The 24,391-nt window shown below is 43.1% G+C and overlaps 1 protein-coding gene and 1 long non-coding RNA gene across 5 annotated transcripts in view; one reads left to right on the top strand and one right to left on the bottom strand.

Moving 5' to 3' along the window:
- Cacna2d3 (calcium voltage-gated channel auxiliary subunit alpha2delta 3) overlaps positions 1-24,391 on the top strand; it is a 918,594-nt gene that overhangs the window by 600,224 nt on the left and 293,979 nt on the right. For all 4 annotated transcript variants that reach the window (XR_003846886.1, XM_008851835.2, XM_008851836.2 and 1 more), the window contains 2 exons: positions 4,570-4,648; positions 15,372-15,505. Coding sequence is in view for 3 of the 4 variants with exons in the window: in XM_008851835.2 (XP_008850057.1) it covers positions 4,570-4,648; positions 15,372-15,505 (213 nt within the window). In the remaining variant the exon portion in view is untranslated. The remainder of the gene's footprint in view (positions 1-4,569; positions 4,649-15,371; positions 15,506-24,391) is intronic.
- Positions 18,840-20,810, bottom strand: LOC115067472. Its single transcript, XR_003846887.1, has 3 exons — positions 20,755-20,810; positions 20,475-20,614; positions 18,840-19,667 (listed from the first exon to the last, which is right to left on the bottom strand). It is a non-coding gene; the product is annotated as an uncharacterized LOC115067472 (long non-coding RNA).

A 24,391-nucleotide genomic window follows, 5' to 3' on the forward strand; every position in this document is an offset into this window, starting at 1 on the left:
TACTCCATAGCCTTTAATCCAACAATCATGAACATTATGTACAAATTTGCCATTTATTACTCTTTTACTCCCAAGAAAATGCAGGTTCCACGAGGTTAGTTTGTGTTGCATTTGGGAAGAGGTCCCTGACGCGGAGCAGGAACTCAGAAGGCACGAGCAACAGACAGGCAATGAACTGTTCCTCCCCTTCATTGCTGTGGGTAGCTGTGCAGGTGTGGCAGCTTCCTCTCTGGACGTGCAGTGGCCCAAGCAGAATCCTGTTGCAGCCGTGTCCCTTCTCCTCTTAAGAATTTTTGATTCTTGGGGCTGGAGAGATGGTTCAGTGGTTAAGAACACTGGCTGTTCTCACAGAAGACCCAGGTTCGAATCCCAGCACCCACATGGCAGCTAACAACTGTAACTCCAGTTCCAGGGGATCTGACAGCCTCTTCTGTCCTCCTTGGGCATTGCATGGCATGGGTGCACTTACCTACGTGCAGGCAATACACACATACACATAAAATTAATAAATAAAATATATAAAAAATAATTTTTGGTTCTCAAGGTAGAAGGTAGCAGAACCGTCTGGTTCCTCCCCCTTCTACTCCCTCTCTTCCTGCTGTTCCTTTCTGTTCTTGACAACCTGTCTTTAAACTTGGCCATCCTCCTGCCTCAGCCTTTGGAGTGATGGAATTTTAGTCCTGCATCACTATGCTCAGCACCCCTAGAGTTTCTGATTGGGTTCTTATACATGAATGTTAGTGTAATCTGCTTTGGGGGAAGAAAAGGGAATGAGATTTTTTTTGGTTTGTTTTCTTTGGGAAATTTTATGGTAAGTAAATGAAAAGACACGACTTTGAAAGTCTGTATCCAAACACTTTATTAAACCTAATTGAGTTTGCAGAACAAAGTTTAATGGGAGATCAAAATTAAGCAGTAGGATAACACAGACATTTTCTGGCCCTGCCTTTGAGTTGTGATAATTAGAGGGGACTTTCTGTGTCTGCAGATGAGGAGCAGGGAGGTCCGGCTCCTGGAGGTACATGGTGTGTCCAGGTGGCTGTCATGGCCTGTGCTGTGCTGTGTCTCATGTTCATAACTGTCTAGGCTCTGCACTTGGCTTTCAGGACAACCCCAGGTCTGGATGCACTAAGGCTCCTCACCATGCCAGGAAAGCACTGAGCTCATAGCAAATCAATGAAAGTGCTTTTGTGCAATTTCTTAAGTAAAACACCTCCCATTGTTAGAAATCAAACCCACCAAGCCACAGCATCTGTTAATGAGGGAAACAAGGCGCAGTTTGAGGCTCTGTACATAGTTAAAGGAGCAGTTGAGTAAGTCAGCCCTCATTCATACATACTTTTTTTCTGTTTGATTTTCACTACAATTTTATTCTTCTTACATCCATATAGAATTGTTCAGGAAACTAGTTTTCTTACATTCTTCTCATTTAAAATGAGCTTTGATTATCAAAACAGTACTGTTTTTGGTCATTCAAATGATACAAAGATTTACAAACTAAAAATTATGAGTCTCCTTTAGTAAAAATATAGGATTCTATGTTATACAGTACTCTAGATTTGACGTTTACCTTTACTGAGTCATAGTGGACAACTCTATAGCTCCATGACATTCCATGGCATGAATGTAAATTATTAGCCAACCAGCTCTTGGGGAACACTCAGGATTGACTTTTTCATCATTATAGAAATGAAGGTGAACATCCTTGTGTTTTTTTCACCAAGTATTTATAAAAATATATAAATATGAATTGTAAAGTTTCTGGAAGACACACATTATTCAGCACTGTCATTTTCTGTCACCTCTGCTAACTGTTCATCTCCATGGGCGTTTATCCATAATCCTAGCTGTGAGATAAAGGCCTGGAGGTAGAATTACCAGGCCAAAAGAATTACACATATAACATGTGTGATAGGTATTATTAAATTGCCTCTAAAATACTTTACACTTTGAAGTGAAATCCCTCTCCTTTTGTGGTCAGTTGAGATGCATTTCTGTGAAACAATGCAGGACATGAGACCAATATCATTTGATTATGTTTATTTCATAGGCAGAGATGTAACAAGGCATTTCCACACTTTTTCTACTCAGATAAGGAAATCAGCCTCCTGGGAGCCAAGCATTGCACATAAATGGAAATACTGAACATAATTCTGATTTTCTTTCATAAGCAATAAAATGAAATAGAAACCAACAAAGCAAATATAATGCTTATAAATCCTTAGGCAGAGCACCTGACCTTCGGATAGTGCTGACTGTGGAGGCCTTACTGGTGGTGGTGGTGGGATCATGGTACTGGTTCTCATTATGTGCTGCTTGTTAGCACAATTCTTGAGCAATCATGGCTGATCTGAAGCTTGGCGCAGTCCTACTGGTTTTCCAAGTAGGTTGCCATATTTTAAATCAGGAATTGTACAAGTTTTGCCAGTGACTCAAAGCATTGCTCTGGGGTTTTAGCTATGCCCCCAAGAGAGAATGGTTTATGCTGTGCCTCTTCATCTGGACAGTCGAGAAGCCTGCTTTGCCTTGGGTCCTTGCCCATGAAGATGAGACTCATGGCTTCAGAGCCTAAGAATCATCTCTTAAGCTTTCTTGCCAGGCTAAGAGACAATAAAGATGCAAGTTTTTACCAGTCTAGTGTTTACTTTTAAAGAACTTCAAGGATTTATGAAGAAGCATGGGTCTTATCTCATGAGAATGGACTCCAGCCTGGATCCTGTGGGTGTTGGCTCCTGTGAGCCTGCAGCTGGTTGGAATCATCTGTATTGACAGACCCGACAGCTCCAGTGGTTCAGAGGAGACACCCACACTGTCTGGAGTTCTCAGAAGCCCTCTCATGAGAGAAGACCTTGATGAAACAAAGGAAATAACCACATTAAGCTAGGCCTCAGTTTCCTCCTAAATCAGAGATGCTCAGCTATGTACAAACATGACCAGGAAGGGAACCTAAAGAACAAAAGTAGCTTGATAGGAGGGGTGGTGGCAACAATTTTTGTGCATATGAGGTCTGATCTTTGCTTTCCCTTCCTCTAGGAAGACTAAAATCCTCTGGTTTAAAAAAAATCGTATTTTGGCCTAGTGTGGTAGCATACACCTTTAATCTCAGCACTTGGGAGCAAAGGCAGGCAGATCTCCACGAGATGGAGAGCAGCCTGGTCTACATAGTGAGTTCCAGGTCAGCTGGGACTACAGGGCGATCCTGCCTCAAAAATAAATAAATAAATAAATAAATAAATAAATAAATAAATAAATAAATAAATATCCTTACTCCCAAATTTTCCTAGTGGGATGATTGGGGAAAAATCCAGGGGAGTGAGTCAGGTGAAGCCTGAGTGTTGGTCCTGCTACCTAGGAAGACCCTGTTCAAGAGCTGTGAAGAATGGAAAGACTTGTCAGACACAGATGGGCACAGACTGAGGCAACATTATCATCATGTGCATTTAAACGTCTCTCTCAGTTAGAAGTAGACTTAATGTTATACTGCCAAGATTAGAATGTATTCAGAATTAGTGAGATCCTTGTTTATATAAAGAGCTGCAAGGCTGTATTTTCATTGTGTAGTGATGGTCTAAATCCTGTGATCCATAGTGGCATAGCTGGATGACACAGCTCTTTTCTCTCTCCACCAAAGGGGCATCTAATATAGGAGATTGGTCTCCCAAACCTAACTCCACTAGGCAGTAGTTAACCACAATTAACTACTGGAGGGCCCTGGAGGAGTAATAGTTGTGTGTGATCCACCAACATGGCTGAGCCAAAGGGGATATTGGCTCATGAAGTTTTCAATGACAAGATGGACTGTTCATCTAATGCTCCATCTTCATGACGCTTAGTCACAAAGAGAGGACCAAAGGAATGCATTTGACCTACAAGACAGACTGACTTGGACCATGGAGTATTAGCCCTCATATCATTCTAAAGTCTAGTGAAAGGGGCTTAATTCTTTTCTTCTTCAACTTTCTTTACCTAATGATTCCCTAGGACTTGGGGAGGGGTAAACTTATATATAAGTTTACATAAGCTAAAAACTTAAGAGGACTAGAGAGTGACCCCATGGATCTCCTGGCTGTGGACAGTGCCTCTTGTTATTGGCCTAAAAACACACCCATCCCTCCAGACAGAGAGCACTTGTAGCCTGTGCTTTTTGTTAGGGAAAAATGTCTAGAGTTTCACAGCGGTGTTTTCACTCTCCAGAAATTCACACACACTCTGGGTTTCCTGTGGAAATGAGGAAAATGACTAGAGATTTGACCTGAACCTGGATGATCTCCCACATGTGGAGCAAACCCAGTGCTCGGTGCTTCCAGTCTCCCATTTCTGCTCCTTTTCCTCTGTCTTACATTGCACACCGAAAAACAACCACCACCCGAGCCATATGGTTGCAAAGATCAAAGGCCTCCCTGGATATATTTCTAGCTGACTGTACTTCAAATGTCTTAAATATGTTCCTACAGATGGGAATCATGGAGCATGAAAGAGGTAAAGCACATGTGTGTGAGGCATGCATGTGGTCTATGCAGGATGGGGCAAAGTTGAAAACCACTCACTGTGTCTGTCTTCCTCTCACAGGTTCGCATGTTCACCTACCTCATTGGACGGGAGGCTGCCTTTGCAGATAACCTCAAGTGGATGGCCTGTGCCAACAAAGGTGGGTCTCCCTGATGGGCTCCACTCTGAATGCCTGCCCTTAGGTGTGCAGAATTAACAACAGGCATGGGAAAAGTGAAAGCCCTAAGAAAAGTTGGCCATTTTTAAAATGACAATTAGTAATCACACATATTCTGTGTGATGCTGACACGTGTATAATGTGCAGTTGGGGTGATAAGCACATCCATTACTATTTGTCATTTCTTTGTATTGGACACATTTAAAATCCTCTCTCCTAGTTATTTTGAAATATGCAAATAAATGATATATCGCTACTATACTGTGCTGTAAGAATACTAGACCTTAATCATCCTTCCTAACTATATTTTATGCCCTTTTTGCTACTAAATATGAGTGAGAGATAAAATCCATTTCTAACTTGTCACTAGCAGATATGTAACAACTCTTCCAAAATTATGTTTATACATTTTGAGGACATGGTCAGGAGGTTAAGCTCTTTACTCTGCTGCTTAGTACCTGAGTAATCATGAGAGAGCAGCTCTACAAAGACAGTTTCTAACCCCAAATATCCATGGCTCTGTTACTATTCCTAGTCCTCTTGAGGCTGGCCTCAAGACATGTTCTGGGAAGTTTGAAGGAACCCAACCTGAGCCAAATCAGAGTGAAAGCATTCAGGAGCTGGTGTGGTACTTTGGAGCTGGTATGGTGTGTCCAGGCTCTTTTGCTCCTGTGGACTTAGAAGCTGATATATCCAGACGGAATAGTTATAGGATGCAGAGCCTTCCCCAGCCCGGGTCCCTGACTGATCCCATGGAGCTGATGTTCCTGTGTCAAGCTGTTGGGATCTCTGATTTGATATTTCACATATCATAACTTTGCCAATATGACTAGTGAAGTTAATTTTAACTTAATTCAGTGTTTTATTATTCACAATGGGAGTAGTCATAATAGGTCTTCCTTCAACTTTTTAAAATAATATTTTTTATTCATTTTTTGAGAATTTCATACACTCCAGGGGATGGAGTATTGAGGCAACACAAATGGCACTTGATGGACTTAAAACAAAATAGGACAGGGGGGAATTGATTCTTCTTAATTGGCAAGTAATAGCTGCACATATAGCATAGAGCATGATGTTTGAGAAACGGCTGCATTGTGGAGGGCAAATCAGGTACTTAACATGAACCACCTCACCTACTGTCATTTGCCTGTGGTGGGAGCATTTGAAATCTATCCTCAGCTATACATACATTGTTATCAATAGTAAGTCACTATACTGTGTAATTGAGCTCTTGAATTTATTCTTCCTCTATTACTATAATTTTGCATCTAGTTCTTCTGTTATTATTAAATATAAGGGTTAATGAAATGGTATGCACTAGGTTCAGTAGTTCAGTGATAGTTCATAAGCATTCAGTCATTTATATAGGTTTTACATTTGTAAGGTCAATTGATTACAGCCCCCCCCCATACATACAGTATGTCAGAAACAATGCTTTCAACACAGAACAGGCAGGGAAGTCATAGGACCTCCTAGTTTAGTGAGGACTTTGTCCATTTGTGTATAGCCAAGAAGGCAAATTGTAGCAGAATGTACAGTCTAGAGTATTGGATTTGAAATCCAGCTTCCTCCATCTACCTGGTTACTTTCTGGATGGGTCTGAATTACATCACCTGCGGAAGGTGGGTAATGGCAGTACCTGCATGTTATAAGGTTGTAGGTAGAAAATGAGGCCATGCAAGTCAGACTAGCAGCTCACTGCCTCACATGCAAGTTATACATTATTCCCTGTGGTAAGTAATCTGTAGACAGTCTTACTTCCCCTCTGAGACCACAGGCTCTGTGACAGGAGCCTTGGACTCTGCCTTTATCTTGGCTGCCTGACAGAGCCCAGCCTTGATCTTTACTCAAAGCAAATGATCCTATGCTAGCTGGAAAATGAGTATATTGATTATTAGTATTAATAGAGGAAGGGTGCTCCATGACAGAGTAGTTGATATTGATGGATTCAGGAGGTCTGTCCCTCTATTGGTCTCCTAAGCTATCTTTCATAAACATTATGTTTGGATTTTAGCAGGAGAAGGAGGAGGGGTTGAAGGGTTGACAGGTTTCAGCTGCACTTTTGGTGACTTAAGAAAAACTTATTTTAGCTTCAAACAACCAAAGTTGTTTTCTGCAATTAAAAAAGGGAATGTTTTGGAAACAGAGGAGAGTGACTCAGAACTTTGAGTGGGAAGGGAAGGTCAAGTCTCATGAAAGACCAGGGTAGATGTATTTTTGTTTTAACTCCACAGGTTTTCTTTACATGTCTACAGCACTATTCTCTGTAGATAGGTCTTCCCCTATGTATGTGCAGAGCCTGAAATGGTCTTCCTACACCATGCCCCCCACTGTGCCCCCATTACATAATAAATAGTGTGCACAAGACATTATACAGCAAAGATCTGATTTCTCCTTTCCTGGATACTGCCCTGAAAATTTGAACTCTAACTTCCAACCCCACCTCCTACCCTCAGAAAAGATTATGTCACCCAGACTGGGCCAGTTCAGATCATGTGTGGGCAGAGGTAAACCCACAGGAGAAAAAAATACAGATGCTGAGGGGTCAGCACTGATGGCAGGGTAGAGGAATTTCTCAGAGCCAGATGAATAAACCTCTTCCCACCCTGACCTTTACCTGGCTTTGTCTATAATTTTCTGCTTCTATTTGGACCAGCCTTTTGAACAAGTCTTAATTTTCCCACCTCAAAAACGAAGGGCAGCACAGAGGATCTTTAAGTTCCTTTGAATCTCTAAAGTAACACATAGTACAATTATTTGTCTGTTGATTTGCTTGCCTTATGAAAAGACGTCCATCATCCAGTTTATTACAGGGTCACATGTTTGACTTCCTTTCAGGAGGATCTATAGCAGGCACGTGGTATGGATAAAGGGGGCGAGGAAAACCCAAACTTCCTCTGACAGCAGTAGCCCTTCTGTGCATCCTGGAACTTTGTTGACATTTGAAAACAGAGTGAGCTAGCTTCCCCATTCTTTCCTTTATTCTGTGGCCTTGGTTAAAAAAGTTCCCTTCCATTTTTTTTTATTTAAAAAACTTTGTAATTGTTATTCTTGCCATTCCAGATTGCAGTTCCTTCCATCTGCTAGTAGACATTAGTCATGGGTGATTGTTTTTACTGCTGCCTGTACCCATCTGATGAAAATCACGGGAACTGAAGTCTCCTCTTAATCAACTAATATTGTGCCATAATTTAGTTTTAGTCATTGTTTATAAGAATCTTTGAAGCATCCTTGTGAAGACTATTTAGTCAACTCAGGGCTTGGCTATAGAATATAGCCACTAAGAGTTATAGGTGCAGAAAATCCAAGACAGGAAGAGTAGCTTGGTGGGCTGGGCAGAGGGATTCCACTATGTGGCTTTGATTCCCATTCCCATCCCTTTAACTACCCCTCTCCCCAATCCTGCATCCCTAAGGCAGCCTTTCCCTGTAGATCCACCTTCATGACTCTCTCTTCTATTGGGATTTCCTTCTGATGGGCTTAGGGAACAGAACTTCTTTGTTTGCCTCTCTTCAAAGTCCCCCTTGCCATGACAATGTTGGGTTTTGCTCATCTGTGACTATGTAAACACTGGCTTCACATTGCCTTTGTCATGGGATTTTTATCCACGTAACTTCAGCGAGCAAATATTCATCTATGGTCATTAATTAAATCTTTGTTTATGGTGTTGGATTGTTATAGAATGGAGACAGTATAACATTTTTCATCTCAAGTGACATTAGGTCCAAAGCCCTACCCTCCAACATATTTTTATCCTGACTCTCTCAAGTTCTTCAAGGAAATGAAGCATCAGCATCCAGTGCCCAAGTCGTCCAGGGAGAGGCCAAAAGGAAGCCTGCTGACAGACCGAGCAGCCTGACCACAGAGTGACCCTGCAGGGGCGGCGGCCACCTTGCCGTCTCTGGATCTTCAGTGCTCAAGGACTAGATGTCCAAGCAGAGCACCTTTCTTAGAAGTCTGTAACCATGGAAACCCTTCTTAGCTAGTAGTCCTCAGATACTTTCCCCTGGAAATGCATATGTAGGGGACATGCACAGGCCTTAGGAGTTCTCTGCCTTCTCCACTATATTGCAAAATCCAGGAAGGCTTGGGGGCCATTGGTTTCTTTCATTTTATGCCAAAGTAGGGCCCGTCTTGAGGGAGGCAGCCCTAATGAGGCAAAACAGCCATTTTAAAGACATTTGAACAGTCCCTGCCACTGGAGACAGGCTAGGCAGATTAAAGTGCTGAACTCACACCATTGCATCAACAAGTGAGCTGGGACAGCAGCAAAGAGTGGTCAGCCGGCCCAGATAGCCCATAAAGTAGGGATGACCTTTTCTAATACTCAGTGTGCCAAGATTTGAAATGAGCACTGCTGATTCTCCTTCGAAAATCATGGTTAATAGAGTGTTTCCCAGCTGTGCAAACAAAGAAACTGCTCCGTGTTGGAGTTCTCAATCTATCAGTCATCATGAGCTCCAAAGGAAACGCCTCATGTGTCTCTCTCAGTTGTGTGCTTTACATTTATCCCTTTTTGATGGGTTAAAGGCCCTTCTCTCCTTATTTGAATTAGAACTGGTAGCGTAAGTCCTTCTTGGAAGTTCAGCCCCCTGACCTTTTCTGGGAAACAATCCCTAGTCTCATTATTCCTTTCCAAATGTTGTACACCCCGCCAAAAGATGCTTTATATTTAGGAGGCTCTCAGAATGCTTGTAGGTGGGGTAGAAGAAAAGGACCCGTTAAAACAGTCTGCTGCTTTTAGACAGACAAAGGAAAAAAAGGAAGTTTACAGATACTTGCATGTAGCCCTCTGGGTGGGCTCCATAGGATGTGAGAATTTGAATGTCATGATGATGACCACAGAGCTGCTGTTGTTAGTAGCAATTAATATGCCAAACAGGACACAGTACTTATATGTCACATCTCTGTAAACCCTCAAAAAAGCCCTGCGAAGTGTATACTATAATTACCTTTATTTATAAAGAAGGAAACTAGATCTGTGAGGGTCTAGCACCTTGCTCATGATTACCAACTAGCCCATGGCAGAGTAAAGATTCAGCCCCAGGTATCTCAAAGCCCCAGCCTGAATTCTTTGTCAGGATGCAAGGCTGCCTGTCTAGGTGGGCAGAAAATTCTGATGCACGAAGGGATCTGAAATGTTCCTTGTAACTTGAGATAATCCAGGAAAATAAAGAAGTGAGAAAGGCTTTGGATGTACTACAGTTATAAAGACCAGGGCTTTTGGGGCTAATGCTGTGTGTTCAAGGTTTGGCACTGTCTCAGCATGAATGGCTGTGTTGTCCAGTTCAGGATATTTGACAGTTGAAGGCACTAAAGGAGCAGATGAGGCCGTCTGGAAGCCACACTGTGCAGGGCATCATGAGGACACAGTAACGGAGCTGCTGGAAAAGCCTACATTGCTTTCTTCCCAGCACGTACCTTTAGACTCATTTCTTCTTTTTGTTTCTAAGATGAAATTAAAACTGAAAATGCAATAATATTCACAAAGGAAAAGACTTGTGCTTGACTCTGAGGCTGGAGATAACCCAGAGAGCCCTGTTCTCTCATCCACAAGGGCACAGATTTTCCCTGTGCCAGCTGTCAAGAGCTTCCTGGTTGGTTTGTTGCAACTCCATGGAATGGGCTATTTATCACTCAGGACCCAGCAAATCTTTTTCTTTTTCTTCGTGACGGTCAAAACATGGGGCGGTAGAAAGCTGTTTATCAACTGCACATCTTCCTACACAAACAAGTGCTTTGTAGTCATCTGAATGCGATGCTAATAGGGAAGAAGATGCAGGAGAGCACTGAGAGTCTACCAGGGATACCACTGGTCTGAGAGCACGCACACGGCACAGTTATGCCATCAACTTCCCTGTCTCTATGAATCTCATTCTCATCTTGAGGCTTGAGAAGATGACACCCCAGATATAAGTTTGCTGGTTTTCAGCCTGTGAAGAGAATGAAAACTCTTTGGAAATATTGGGAAGAAAACTATACTCATGTTGCATGTATTTTCTAGGGAGACTTAAATAAATGTCTGTTTGCTCTAGATCAAGACAGGACTTACAGACCAAAGATTCTATTCATGTCCATCTTGATGAACCTATAAGCTTCTTGTGGTTACTTATAGAAACATGGAGACTCATACAGTTGCCCCCCCATGCATGGTGACTCAAGAGGCCTGCACCATGGAGACTCAACCAACAGTCAACTTTTCACTCCCTATAAACTCTACCATTCCCAAGACCACACACATTTGGGGGACAGAAAGAGTGGTGTCTTAGCATCTCAGGAAAGGGTCTGATGGTCCTCCCTCCTTCTAGGAGGGAGCACTACCATTTTCTTATCACATTGCCGTCCAGCTATCATTACATCACTCTACTGATTACCCTGCCGTGGCTGAGGGCCAAGGTCTTCTGTAGGTCACCAGAGTAGCTCTACTTCATGATGGTGATGAGCGTGTCACACCCAGGGGGAAGTAACTCTACCACAACTACCACAACAACCCATCACAGCAAAGGTAGAACCAGGACCTCAGGGTAGACAGGGTCTGCTTGTGGAGGACCGACCCTAAGAGAACTGGCACCTGGTGTCATTGCAAAGTGGAATGTTGAATGAGTTGTCAACAGAGAATTTCGTGCCAAAGCAGCTCTTAGGCAAAGATTCTGGAAACATGTTAAAGTCAGGGTGGTAAAATCTCAGGAATACAAAGTATCAGGCTGCATATGGTTTATCATACTGAACAGTTGTAACTCACAGGTCACAGAAGGGACGCTGTAAGGGAATAAGGTAAATAAATTGATGTTATATAGAAAAATGAGCTGGCCATTTGTAATAGGTGGCTAATTTCAGCATTAATTACTCCTTAGTAATTACTAAATGATTGCTGATTCTGTTTTCTTACATGATATATGAAGTTCAAAAAGGAACATTAAAGACAAGAATAAACATTCAAGAGCGAGAATTCAACACAAAACAAAGGGAAAGGGAAGGAAAGTGGCCTGCTCACGGAGTGGAGAGGGAAACTCAGGGAAGCGTCTTCGGTTTCAGCCGACAATTCCAGCCCTTAGCGACTTCCTATTATCCATCATTTGTTAACTGGATCCATAATTTGTCAGCTAAAACATATGTGAAAACATTAAAAGCAAGAAAAGCCTCTTTCAGAAAAGTTTTAGACTTTAATGGACTGGACTAAATTTGCATATGCTTTGCAGCACATGCTATTAATATTATTTTTTATAGAAATTTAGCTTTTCTAACCTTTCCTAGAGTTTTATCTCTGCTCACCATATTGAAGTAAAAGTTGGAACCATGTCCTGGGTTTGTATTTTGGTGCTAATTGTGCACATTGCCAGGCACCTTGGAGGGCAATTATATTTGCCTATTTTTATCTTCACCGGTGCCCAGCTGTAATACACAATTTGACCACTAGGGTGTCATAGAGGAGAAGCTTTGAGGAGCCTGTGGCCCTTTTTGATGTTGGTAAGAGAGTGCTTTCTAGGTTTAGAACAATGGCCTTGGAGTCCAGTTAACATACATTCTGCTTGGCCAGGGGACAAGCTGTCTTCACTTGCTCTTTCCTTCTGCAATGAGCATCTGAAGTGGGCTGTCAAGGCAGAGGTGAGTCCCAAGGCAGAGGGCAAGCTGAGTCTCTGGAGGACCTCAGGGAAGGCCCCTGCCCACATTCCCCAGTTGGGGAAGGTGTCTCTCAACCAGGCAATCACCAGCTTTCCTAATGTGTCATGGCTCTAACATTTGAGTGACAGAGAACATAGTAGGCAAGTAGGTCAGAGGCCAGCAACAGACCAGATTGAGGGCTCTGAAGACACTGAAGCAAGGTGCAGAGATAGAAAGTGAGTTCACAAGCATCAGTCAGTCAGTCAAGAAGAGCCTCTCTGAACCAAATCCTCAGTGATAAAAATGGGCTGTCTTGGAAAACTAGATGAGGGTGTCCAGATGAAACGAACAAAGACCCTAGGCAGGCAGGAGTGGGGGATAAACGTACAAGAGGATGAGGTCATCTAAGTGGATGGGGGCCCCATGCTGGAAGTGTCTTGAAGGTCAGGCTAAGACTAACTCTACATAGAAGCTACTGAAGGGTTTTACTTAGCAAGATTGTATCCTTCATACTTTCAGATAATCTCTAAGCTTGGACAAAGAGAGGGAAGCATGGGAGGGCAGTAGCTGTTCTCTGGTTTACACGTGATGGAATCTTGGAGTAGCAGGACAGCACTGAGGAAGGGACATGCATTGTACATGTATTTTAGAAACCATAGCAGAAAGCATGCTGGCAAGTCTGAAGTGGGGCAGAGGGAGGCGATGATGGGTGGGTATCAAGGATGATTCTGCTGCATTTGGCCTAACTGGGCTGAGGTAGGGAAGGTTAGAGAGAGAGGCATGGGGTTGGTGAGGACAGTCAAGAATAGCCTTGGTGGAGTTCAGCCTGGACTCCTGTTGCTCATCCCAGTGGAGGTGTCTGGTGAGAAGTCTACATCTCTGGGAAGTGAGCATTTTGTAACTCTGTGATAAATACAGCCAAGTACAGGAGGTTTTCAACGCAATCCTTTCCAAATATATGATTGTTTCCTGGCCTCCTCCCTCTCTAAGCTGATAAGCCATCTTCATCTTTCTGCTCATCCTTTTCCTTCCCTAGGCCCTGTATTGGAAACCCTAAATCAGAAAATTTCAATGCTGGCTTTGAGGATTAGATATGAAAATAGAGTCAACCAAGAGAAACTTCTAAGAGATTCTGTCTCCATAGGAACAGGTCCACAGTGGAAATGCTCATCTACATATCCATATCCAGAACCATCAAACTGTCTCCCTCAACCAACATGATGACACCCCGCTTAGCTTGTGTTCTGTGCCAAGATTCTTCTAAAACCCAAGGTTTAGCAGAATTAAATGTGTTCTTTCTTATTTCAAAGTTGGTTGTAGCCTCCTGGCATGGTGAGATGATTCCTACTAGGCAAGGCATGGCCCTTGTTCTCCAGCAGTTTCTTATAAAACCTGACTTGCTAGCCAGACCCCTCAGCTGGGCCACCTACAAGGACTTTAATAGCAGTATATGAATGAATGCCCCCTAACTGAGAAGTAGGTAGTGGGTAAGGGAGTACAGGGACTGACCCCCAAGTAAAGAACTCAAATATCCTGTTCCAGGGTCTCAAACTATAACTGGCATCCCCAGGCTTCCTTTGGGACCCTGGGATGTGCATGGTTAGGAGGGTGGAGCAGGTAGGAGTGATAATGCATGCTAATTAGCACTGTGCAGAGCTGTCATCAGGAACCCAGAAGCCACATGGTCCCAACCTGTTTGAGGTTGGCACACCAAATTCAAAGCAGCTGGCCTTTGGAAATTCTCTGGGAGGGTCCAGCCCATCCTGGCCAGTGGGAAGGCCGGTGTTTCCCTACCCTGAACTCAGAGCCATCTGAAGCTGTTTTCACTTCCCGGAAGGGGCCTGATTCTATGTGATCTAGATTCTTCCCGTGTTTCCCTTGCTCTGCCAGAAAAGACTCTTCAGTTGCTTTCCCTTGCCTGCCCTGCCTCCTCCTTCAGTGTTCGTCTCCACAGACCCTGGCTCAGGGTAGCCAGGTTTGATGGGTTGGCCCAGCCGTGTGTTACGGAAATGGTGACTGTACTGTTTTATAGTTGTTTACTCCCGTCTTCCTTGGCCCAAGTAAGACTGCCTTGCCTATCCTGCTCACATGGACTTGAACAGAATGGCTCCCTCTGGGGGGCCAGGCTGTGCTCAGTGCTCTATTCCCTTCTAAATCTCCTAAATCCACAGAACCCAAAACTGAAGAGCAACTTATCAGTTCCCTGAGCCCCAGATCAGACTTATATCCTCACCTGCAGAGCTACTGTATGCTTAGAGATTTCTGTTATGTAGAAACCAAGCCCATCAGTCTGACAGTCACACTAAGGCTTTGGAATTATAGCCTCAAACATACACAGGGGGAAAGAATTCATAGAAGTACAAGGTACAAACCAAGAGACTTATAGCCTGGTTTCTTTTCTATAATGTCCATTAAACGCTGGTGAGTTCTCAGACAAAAACCAAGTCCTTGGTCCACCTCAATCACTTTATCTTTACGCAGTGGTTCCCCACTCTGTGTGTTATCAAGAATAAATGAAGCCAGCCATGGTGGCACATGACAGTAATCCAAGCCCAGTACTCAGGAGGCAGAAGCTGAAGGGGGCAGGGGGAGAGACAGAGAGAGAGAGAGAGAGAGAGAGAGACAGAGAGACAGAGGGAATAAATGAGACACAGTTTATCAAGGGGTTAGCAGATTTTGTGGCACTTAATACATACTCAGACCCTAATTGTTACTATCGTTACTATTAATGTTATAAAAATGGGATGGCCGTTAAGTTTTGTAGTTTACAGTTTAGTTTTCCCCTTGGGAATAAGCTCACTATTGAGGGAGGTCACTAAGGCTGCAGAAAGGCAATGGAGAGAGGGAGGGTATCCTTCAAAGAGTCAACAATGACTGCCCTGGGCAGGGTGTTCTGGTTATTTTAAATTTCATAAGAGTCTTTAGTTGGCTATATTCTGTCAGTGAAGGTACAGTACTTCAAGAGGTAGAGATGAGGTCTAATACATCATAAGGATGAAGAAGGGAATTAGTTAGAGGGCAAGAGGGCCTGGCCTGTATCTGTCCCAGTGGATACTCTCCTGCGTGCTTCTAAGCCCGGTCCTCCCTTGCATTTTGGCAGGTTTTTTCACCCAGATATCCACCTTGGCTGACGTGCAGGAAAATGTTATGGAATACCTCCATGTACTCAGCCGGCCCAAGGTCATCGACCAGGAGCACGACGTGGTATGGACCGAAGCCTACATCGACAGCACGGTGAGTTCGCGAGGCTCCTGCAGGAGAGGCTGCGGTTTGAACTCTTGATTCAGGGCAAGCATGTTCCTGTGTTGTTCTGAGATTCAGTGACATTTTCCTGGGTTGTAGGTACAACCTGGTTGAGAATGAGTCACTGCAGGCAAGCAGGGTTGGTAGGAAATGACCCAGAGTGGGACCTGTACCTCTCAAAGCACAGAGCATGCTGCGTTGTTCTCATGGCTTCTCCACTTCCCACATTCCTTCATGAGGCTGTGATTAGAAGCATGCTGGTGGACTCAGTCCTGGCCATGGCCACATGTGAGGCCCGGCCCTGGTGATGGATTGTTAGGTGTCAGTTGAAGATGTGACTGACACTCACTATGATAACAAATGGGATCCACCACAGAGGGTGCAGTTGCATTTTCTTCCTACAGACAGGCAAGAATGTGGTTCTGTGGGGGTTCTGTGGGCGTGTTTACATGAACTCTGGTCATGGGCTTCTGCAAAGCTGGATCTGCAAAGCACACACAACAGTATGCTGCAGGAAGAACACAAAAGGAGGGGCTTTGCCAATCATCCAGTGATAGCTCCATGGCTGCGTCCTTGTGCAGTTTCAGGGTGATTTTTCATGGTGATGATGAGTCTGACGGGAGTGGCGTGTTTCATTTGTTGATTGTAAATGTTCTCACAGGACCATGCCGCCATCATTTATGTTGGGCTGCACATCACATTAATTACTGCAGCCCAGACACAGCTGTGCTCTGGAGGGGTCTCCATGACTGTCCTGGGCCTCCTTTCCTCTCCCCGGACACTCCTGGAAGTTCTTGCTGCATTTCTGACAGCTGCAGACACACACGGGGCAGGAACGATATATAAGAACCACACTGGGGGACACCTTGACACATCCAGGCCACTGCAGCTTGCCCAACTCCAGCCTTCAAGTACACAGTGGGACCTAGAATGGGATTGTGTCTCCTAGAGAGGGGATATCACTCCTCAGGAGAACTCACAGGTGGATGTGGGGCTGAACAGACCTCTCTAGTTGCTGATGAGACTGAGTTTTTAATCAGTTTGGAAGTCAGATCCCAGTTTCATTGTGACTCCTAGAAAAAAATCACCATGCTTCCAAGTCTAAGCAGGCACCCAGTTACTAACAGTGACAGCAGCTAGAGGACTGTTTCTCCTTACACGTGGTTGATTGAGGCAGAAAAATCAAAAATGGAACAGAGGAGTGGGTCATGTCTCCCGTGGCCACTGAGGTATCCGAATCACTCTGTAGTTTGGTGTACAAACCCCAGACATCCAGGTTGATTTATAAATATAAAGATATGAGAACAGAGCCTGAAAATAAAGTATTATGGTGCTAGACTCTGAACAGACTAACAAGTCAGTGGAACAGAAAAGTCAATACAAGTCCCGATTGCATAGGGGATTTAGTGCATGGTCTCTTCTCAGTTGAGCTAGGCCCAATAATCTTAATATACAAAGAACTTTTTAAAAAATTGAGGGTCCAGCTAGGTGGGTGGCACACACCTTTAATCCTAGCACTTGGGAGGCAGAGGCAGGCAGCTCTCTGTGAGTTCAAGGCCAGCCTGGTCTACATAGTGAGTTCCAGGTCAGCTGGGGCTATATGGAGACCCTGTCCCAAAAAGACAAAAAATAAATTAAATTTATTTAAATAAATAAATAAATAAAATTGAAGGTCCAGCGAGATGGCCCAGCAGGTAAATGTACTTGCCATTAAGCCCGATGACCAGAGTTTGATCGCTGAGACCCATGATGGAAAGAGGCTTCCACAAGTTGTCCTCTGACCTCTACCTGTGGTGCCATGGCACACCTGCCCCCGTGCCCTGCACACACAAAATAAACAAATAATGTAATAAACTATTTTTTGAAAAAATGAATTCTTTGAAAATTCCTATAGAAGAATAGTGAGTAAAAGATATGAACAAGTCACAAAAATAACAAAATGGCTTTTAATATGAAAAAAAGGTACAACTTTACTCAGAGTAAGAAAAATGCAAGTTAAACTATAGGGAAATACCCTTTCTCACCATCAGAGTGATAGGAATTAATAAGCTTATGCATGCACTGTGCTGTTGAGGACACTAGCAAGGGAGAACGTTCCTACATCACTGTGGGGATGCAGAGTGGGGCAGTTTCTAAGGGGATATATTCATTTCCCTTTGCCCCAGCAATCATACTTGGAGCTAACCTTGAAGATGGATATCCATCAATATAAAAATGTATATGCAGAAGTTTGTTCATTAGAATTGCTTATAATTTCCAAATTTCCTTAATGCCCAAACATGTGAATATTCATTGGATCAGCCAGAGACTGTCCATCTATCTAATGGAGCCAGTGTTAACAAGAATGAGGTGATCTCTGTGGCTTGACATAAATGTTTAGTCTCAGCATATACAGCTAAGTAAAATGAGTAAGTGCAGGAGTGAGTTGTAGGCTACCTTTTATGTAAGAAGGAAGAAAATAGTGGTGTGCATGTGGTATTTATTCTCACAGAAGTGTATAGAGACAGAATAAATCTTCATTGATAGAATTGTTTACCTACAAGAGATGGGGAAGCATGCATGGAAATGGGACTAAGGAGGCAGTGACATATCCCTTTTTACATGGTATTGACTTCTGTTTTGTTCTCTCTCTCTCTCTCTCTCTCTCTCTCTCTCTCTGTGTGTGTGTGTGTGTGTGTGTGTGTGTGTGTGTGTGTGTGTGGTACATGTATATGAGTGCAGGTGTGTGTGTGCCATGATGTATGTGTGGAGATCAGAAAACAATCTCCGGTGTCCGTCCTGGCCTTCCACCTTGAGCAGAGTCTCTTGTTGTTCACCACTGCAATATTCCAGATTATCAGGCCTGAAAGATTCCAGGGACCTTCCTCTCTCTGCCTCTCCTCTTCCTGTAGAAGTGCTGGGATTACAGACATGCTTTACGGTGTCAGGCTTTATATGGTTTCTGGGGATCTGAACTCATGTTGTCCAGCTTGCATGACAAGCGCTTTACTTTTGAACCATCTCTCCTGCCTAGTTTTGGCTTAAAAAATATTATATTTATTTGTGAGTATACGTGTATAGGGAAGTGCATGTGAAATAGCACATATATAGAGGTCAGAGGACAACTTGTAAGAGTCCCACATAGATTCTATTCTGGGGATAGAACCCAGGTCCTCAGTCTTTATGACAAGTGCCTTTACCTGCTAGCCATTTCACTGGTTCATTAAAAATTTTTTGTTACATTTATTTATTTGTATGTGTGTGGCATTGGTTCTTTAAGGCATATGTTCTGTGCATTTAAATAATAAGATTATAAAAATAAGACTGAAATAAACTGCCAACAGAGTGAAGGAGACGCAACTCCATTTTAGTTGACTAATAAAATTTACCACGAAGCAGGAAAAAGAAAACATAACCTTTGAATTAACCTTTCATATAACAGTAATGTACAATATTAAAATTTGAATATAATGCTTAACACTGCTTTTAAATCCAGGGAGGAAAATAGTGCAAGTAAACTTAAATTCCCTTTGGCATTGTCTGTAGTAATAAACCATTAGTGTTCCTTGGGGAGTGAGTGGGAGGTGAACATGGGGAAACAGGCCAAAACAAGGCAGGTGCCTATGGGATCAGGTTGGACTGAAAGCTTCAAAATGCAATCCCAGCTCTGTCCACTAAGAGGGACTGGATGCAGTGCTACCACACAGCAATGAGCTCATCTAGAACCCAGATCCACCCCCAGGAAGAGGAACCAGGATTCTTTAGAAAAGTTTCTAATTCTAGGGCTGGGCTAGGTAAGGTACCATCCTCCCACAATAAAACCTGAAATATTTTATAACAGAAAACACAGAAATACGAAAACAATAATGTGGTCATATAAAAAGGATACAGTCAGCATGCAAGGGCTCTCATTGATCAGATTGGGGACTATTTGCATCTCAGAATAGCATATGACAGCGACAGACTATGACCTATTGAGTAAAACAAAAATCATACGTTCTTATTGATATTAGGCAAGCCTCAGACAGATGACTAAATGGAGAACTGTGTGGGTGGGAAGGAGCCGCCATCCATAATGCAATGCCCAGCGGTAAGTCAGGGAGTGATGGAGCTGGAGATTCATCATTCTGCAGCCATTGAGGTTTAGTGCCAGTGTCATCAATGGATCTGAAATCTAGGGTGAGAAGGACATTTTTATGGATTCAAAGTGCTTCCCCCAACATGTTTTCTTTTCCTTCCATTAACTGAAAGGAGAAAAATAGTATCTTGACAGCAGAATACCATGTATGCTCTTTAGTGTACCAGCATAGTGGCAGTGTCCCAACAGTATCTCAAACAAGCCATTAAAATTAACATCACTAATGAGAAGCAGATGGACACTGTGTGCCCATGAAGGAGGTAGCACTCCAAAGAGTATTCTGACTGGGGAGAAATCACCTGATGCTCATGGTGAACGGAAGCTTGTGAATAGGTAAAGCTTCATGCTAATGTCTTTCTATAGACAATGATAATACTTAAACCAATTACTTTGTTAGATTTACTAATTATATTCACATATGGATTTATGTTTGCTGAGACCCCACTGGCACTGAAACTTTTTCCAGGTATAACCCTTGACAGAAGAGGCAAGGTGAGTGGCCTGGGCCTTACCTGGACAGGGAGTGGCAGAAGAAATGCCTCTAAAGCCTCATGCTTTATATGGAATTGATACTCTGTGCCACAACTACTTTTATTTTTAAATAAAATGATGTTGCTAGTGGCTCATGACTGAGTAAGCTTGCTATGGTAAGATGACAGGGCTGACATGTCCCACCTCCTCAAAATTCCCCTGCTACACACAAAAAGCTTTTAAACCCAGGGTCTGGTTAGCTTTGGAATGACAGTTCATCAAGGCTGTTGTGCTGTCCAAGCTTCTATTGTATATTTGCAAATCTCCAAATAAGCACACTCCTGAGTAGGGAGTTTTGAGGATCCTTTTCACCTTGATGCTTTTGAGAAGACTCTTGGGCCAGTGGATATGTGGCCAAGTCGACTGTGGGTGACAGGAAGGCTGCTGACTCCATTGGGAACCTCTAACCAGGAAACCACAGGCTTGGCAGACTCCTCATCTAGACCTAAATCCTATAACACAAGGACAAAATGATTAAATGAACAAATATTAAAACTCAAACCAATCCTATCATTTATAATTTATATGGGATCAAGATAGGATTCACATTTTGTATTTATCTGTAGAATCCAAGTTCTAAAATAAAGCTCACCAGTTTGGGAGTCCCCAGAAGAGGAAGCTGGAGACTAGCAGTTTTGAGCTCCTAACTGCCAGTGAGGGTTCATCTTGATTGACCTGAGAAGAACCTAGAAGATATGAGACGTTCCCCTTTGGGTGTGCCTGTGAAGGAAATTCCAGAGATGATTAGAACAGTCTAAGATTTTTCAAAATGACAAAATTCTATTCTAACCCATTCAGGACAGTTGATTCCAGCATTGCCCTAATGTGATTCAACTTGCAATAAAGAGCACTTGATACTGGGACTGGTGGCCAACCCCGCCTTAATAACCCAACATTCCGGTGGGGTTGCTAGCACTGGGATTCATATATATAAAACTGACCTTAGATTTTGAGATAAGAACTCCAAATTTAGAGTAATAACAATAGCTTGGGTTTCATGTACCACATTAGCTCTGCAATCTTAGCCAGTGACTTAGCTCTGTAAGTGCTGTATTCACATTTATAAAATGGAACTAAAACCTGTCTTCCAGGGTTAGTGCTAAGGGTGACAATGTGATGGTGAATGCTACTTTCCATCTCCCAGCTTCAGGACATTCAGAGTAAACTCATCTCCTTGGCTGCTGGAAGTCTTTAAAAAATACTCTCTTTTCCATGAGCTGGGTCATCCAGGGTAAATACAGCAAAGCTTATGCCTTTTTGGTAATAGAATTTGGTGCTTAACTATGATGAATACCTTGAAAGAGAAGAGATTTATTTTGGCTTATGGTTCCAGAAGAAGAGGGAAGACATGACAGCACGTGGGGGAGGCATGGCGACAGGAACAGGAAACTGGCTGATCATGATGCATCAGCAACCAGGAAGCAGAGAGAAAGCATGAAGGGCCAGGCTATAAAGCCTCAAAGCCCACCCTCAGTGACGTACTTCCTCCAGCAAGCCTCTACCTCCTAAAGGTTCCATAACCTTCCTGAACAATACCACCAGCCAGAGACCAAGTGTTCAAATCCATGAGCCTATGGAGGACATTTCGTATTAAAATCACAGTAATATCATGGAAGCACTGTTTGTCTACAGATGCATTTTCACGCTTTGGAATGCATTTTGCTGAATTGCATGTTAGGAACTGGGCTAGTGTCTGAAGCTAATACCAGAATCAGGGTCTCCATAGAAGATAGGATTGGGCCATACCAGTCTGGCAGAGCCACCACCCATCCTTACTGAAGGGACATTTAACTCAATTACCTAATGAAAGAGAAATATGGTTATCAGCCCCTCTAACCAACTGCCGTGTAACCAATTCCATAACCTCTCTCTGCCTTGGAATGGCCTGTACCTGTTGTAGTCAGCACCCTGGAGACTTGACCCCCAAGGCCATTCTCACCTCCAGCCACATGGCTCTTCTCCCAGGTTTTCTAGAAGTCAGTTGCTTTATACCCAAACCTACCAATACCAGTTATGATTTTATCATAATTGTATCAATTAATTAAGCATTATTTAGACCAATGGATTATGAGTATAAAAAAGTGGTTGCTTCTGTGGAAAGGTAATAAAAGGGACTCAGAAAGATCTTTAAAGAAAATTGCTTTTAAAATAGGGTAAATATGGATAAATCAATAAAATAAAAGAAATAAAAGGTGATACTTAAAATTGATACCAGTCTATCCTTGCCTCCCTTTCTTCCTTCCATGTCCCTCCCTCCCTCCGTCCCTCCCTCCCTCCGTCCCTCCCTTCCTTCCTTCCTTCCTTCCTTCCTTCCTTCCTTCCTTCCTTCCTTCCTTCCTTCCTTCCTTCCTTCCTTCCTTCCTTCGCACGACATCACCCCGACAACTTTCTCCATGGCCAGGTTACAAATAGGCACACACTTAGCTGCTTAAAATAGCAAGGTGCATGGTTTGTTGAAGTTTCTATGGGTCAAGCCTTGGCACCCATTAGCTGACTGCCTGATGCTCACAAGACTAAAGTTAAGTGCTGGTACACTGAAGCTCTCATCTAAAACTCTGAGCTCTCTTACAGACTTGGTCAAGTCCTTGAGTTATTGGCAGAATTCTATTCCCTACAGTAGTGGAACTGAGATCCTATTTCCTTGCCAACTGGAAACCATACTCAGAGGTGACTACCTGCAATCCCTTCTCATATAGCCCTTCTAGGCAGTCTTACAGTGCTATTTGCTTCCAGACCAGTAGAGTACCTCTTTTGAATGCTTCACCTTCCCTTAAAGGCTTCTCCCATTAGGTCAGGCTCACCATGCTAGCCTTCTTTTAATTAATTCAAAGTCAACTGATTGGTAATCTTACGCGATGTGACATCTCTTCCTGTTCATACTCAAAGGTAAAGGATTTTATAGAGATGTACTTGTGGGGGCAGAAGTCTTGGGGATTGGTTGGTTTACAATGCCACCTAATACAACAGCTTCTCTGCTCCAATTTGAGAGGGGAAGAAAATACCAGAAGGAAATCCAGCCATACTTCTTCCTCCACACTCTCTGACCAGCAAAGCTTTTAGGGCAGCTGTGTCCGTTCTTGTAGTTTCTGCTCTCCCTGTTCTTTCCAGCAGCCCAGTCCTTTTCATTATGCTTCAGTTGGAGAAGGGTTTTTACTCCTTTGGAAGCAGAAGACTTGTGACCCTGCTGATTTATATCATTTCCTCCAAATCCACAGGAAGTAGGCATTAGCTTATTGTCTAGTAAATCTGAACACTTGATCCCATAAGTTTACTTAATATGGGCTTAGGTCTTTCTCCTCCATTACCCGGTTAGCGGTTAAGGTGAAAGGAATGCCTGCCTGACTCATTGGTCATTATGGCTGAAACCAAGCAGCAATATGATTATATAATTGACTTAATAGTAGAAGCAATAGTTTAAAATGACCTGTGACTACAGCGCTTTCTCTTTTATTCATTATGAGTTGATTCACACCATCCTAGGCCTGTGTAAGTTTAAGGTAGATGCTGAGTTGTGAACAGAGCTGGAGTTTGGATTCTTGTGCTTGTGACTGAAGGTTCTAGAATCAGAATGACAAAGCTCGTTTCGGGGCCTGTCCTCCTGGCCTCTTGCTACCGGTCTGATTAAATATTCAGTTTCTGCTGCAGCTGCTCTTTCCAATTTGCTTTCCCGGTGAAGACCAAATAAATGAATGAATGTTAACAACATTAATTATGTTTAATCTAATAAGATCTCATGTATTAATTGGCAAACAGCAAACACCAGAATTCTGAAATTCATAGGGTTCTCATCTGAATCCAAGTCATGCACAGTCATTATCTTGGAGGTGCAGAGCTAGAAATCATTACCAGTGGAATTTGTTCCATTTTGTAAGCAAATCACTTGCACTCTGCAGTTGGGTCTTAATCAGTTTGGGAATGCTCCCTGACTTGCTGTGTGGTATAGAAACAGCATCAAACCCAGGAGGCATTCGGATCCCTGATAAAGCCCTCCAGTGGTGTTTGCACAGTCTATGGTGATACACAGAAGGGAAGCAAAGACATCTTTCAGAAACAGTGGGAATGTGACCATTTAAAAGAATGAGACTTCATTACCCAGCCCTCCCTGCCCCTCCCATTTGCTGGTAATGCAATTCAGTAGGCAATCTGTGGGAACTCTCAAACAATTTACTTGCACTGGCAAATTGAACCTGTATCCCTCCTCCTCACCGCCCACTAAGTCCAACTTGGAG

This window comes from Nannospalax galili, unplaced genomic scaffold, assembly GCF_000622305.1.
Source record: "Nannospalax galili isolate Female #2095 unplaced genomic scaffold, S.galili_v1.0 scaffold485, whole genome shotgun sequence".
Lineage (NCBI taxonomy): Eukaryota > Metazoa > Chordata > Mammalia > Rodentia > Spalacidae > Nannospalax > Nannospalax galili.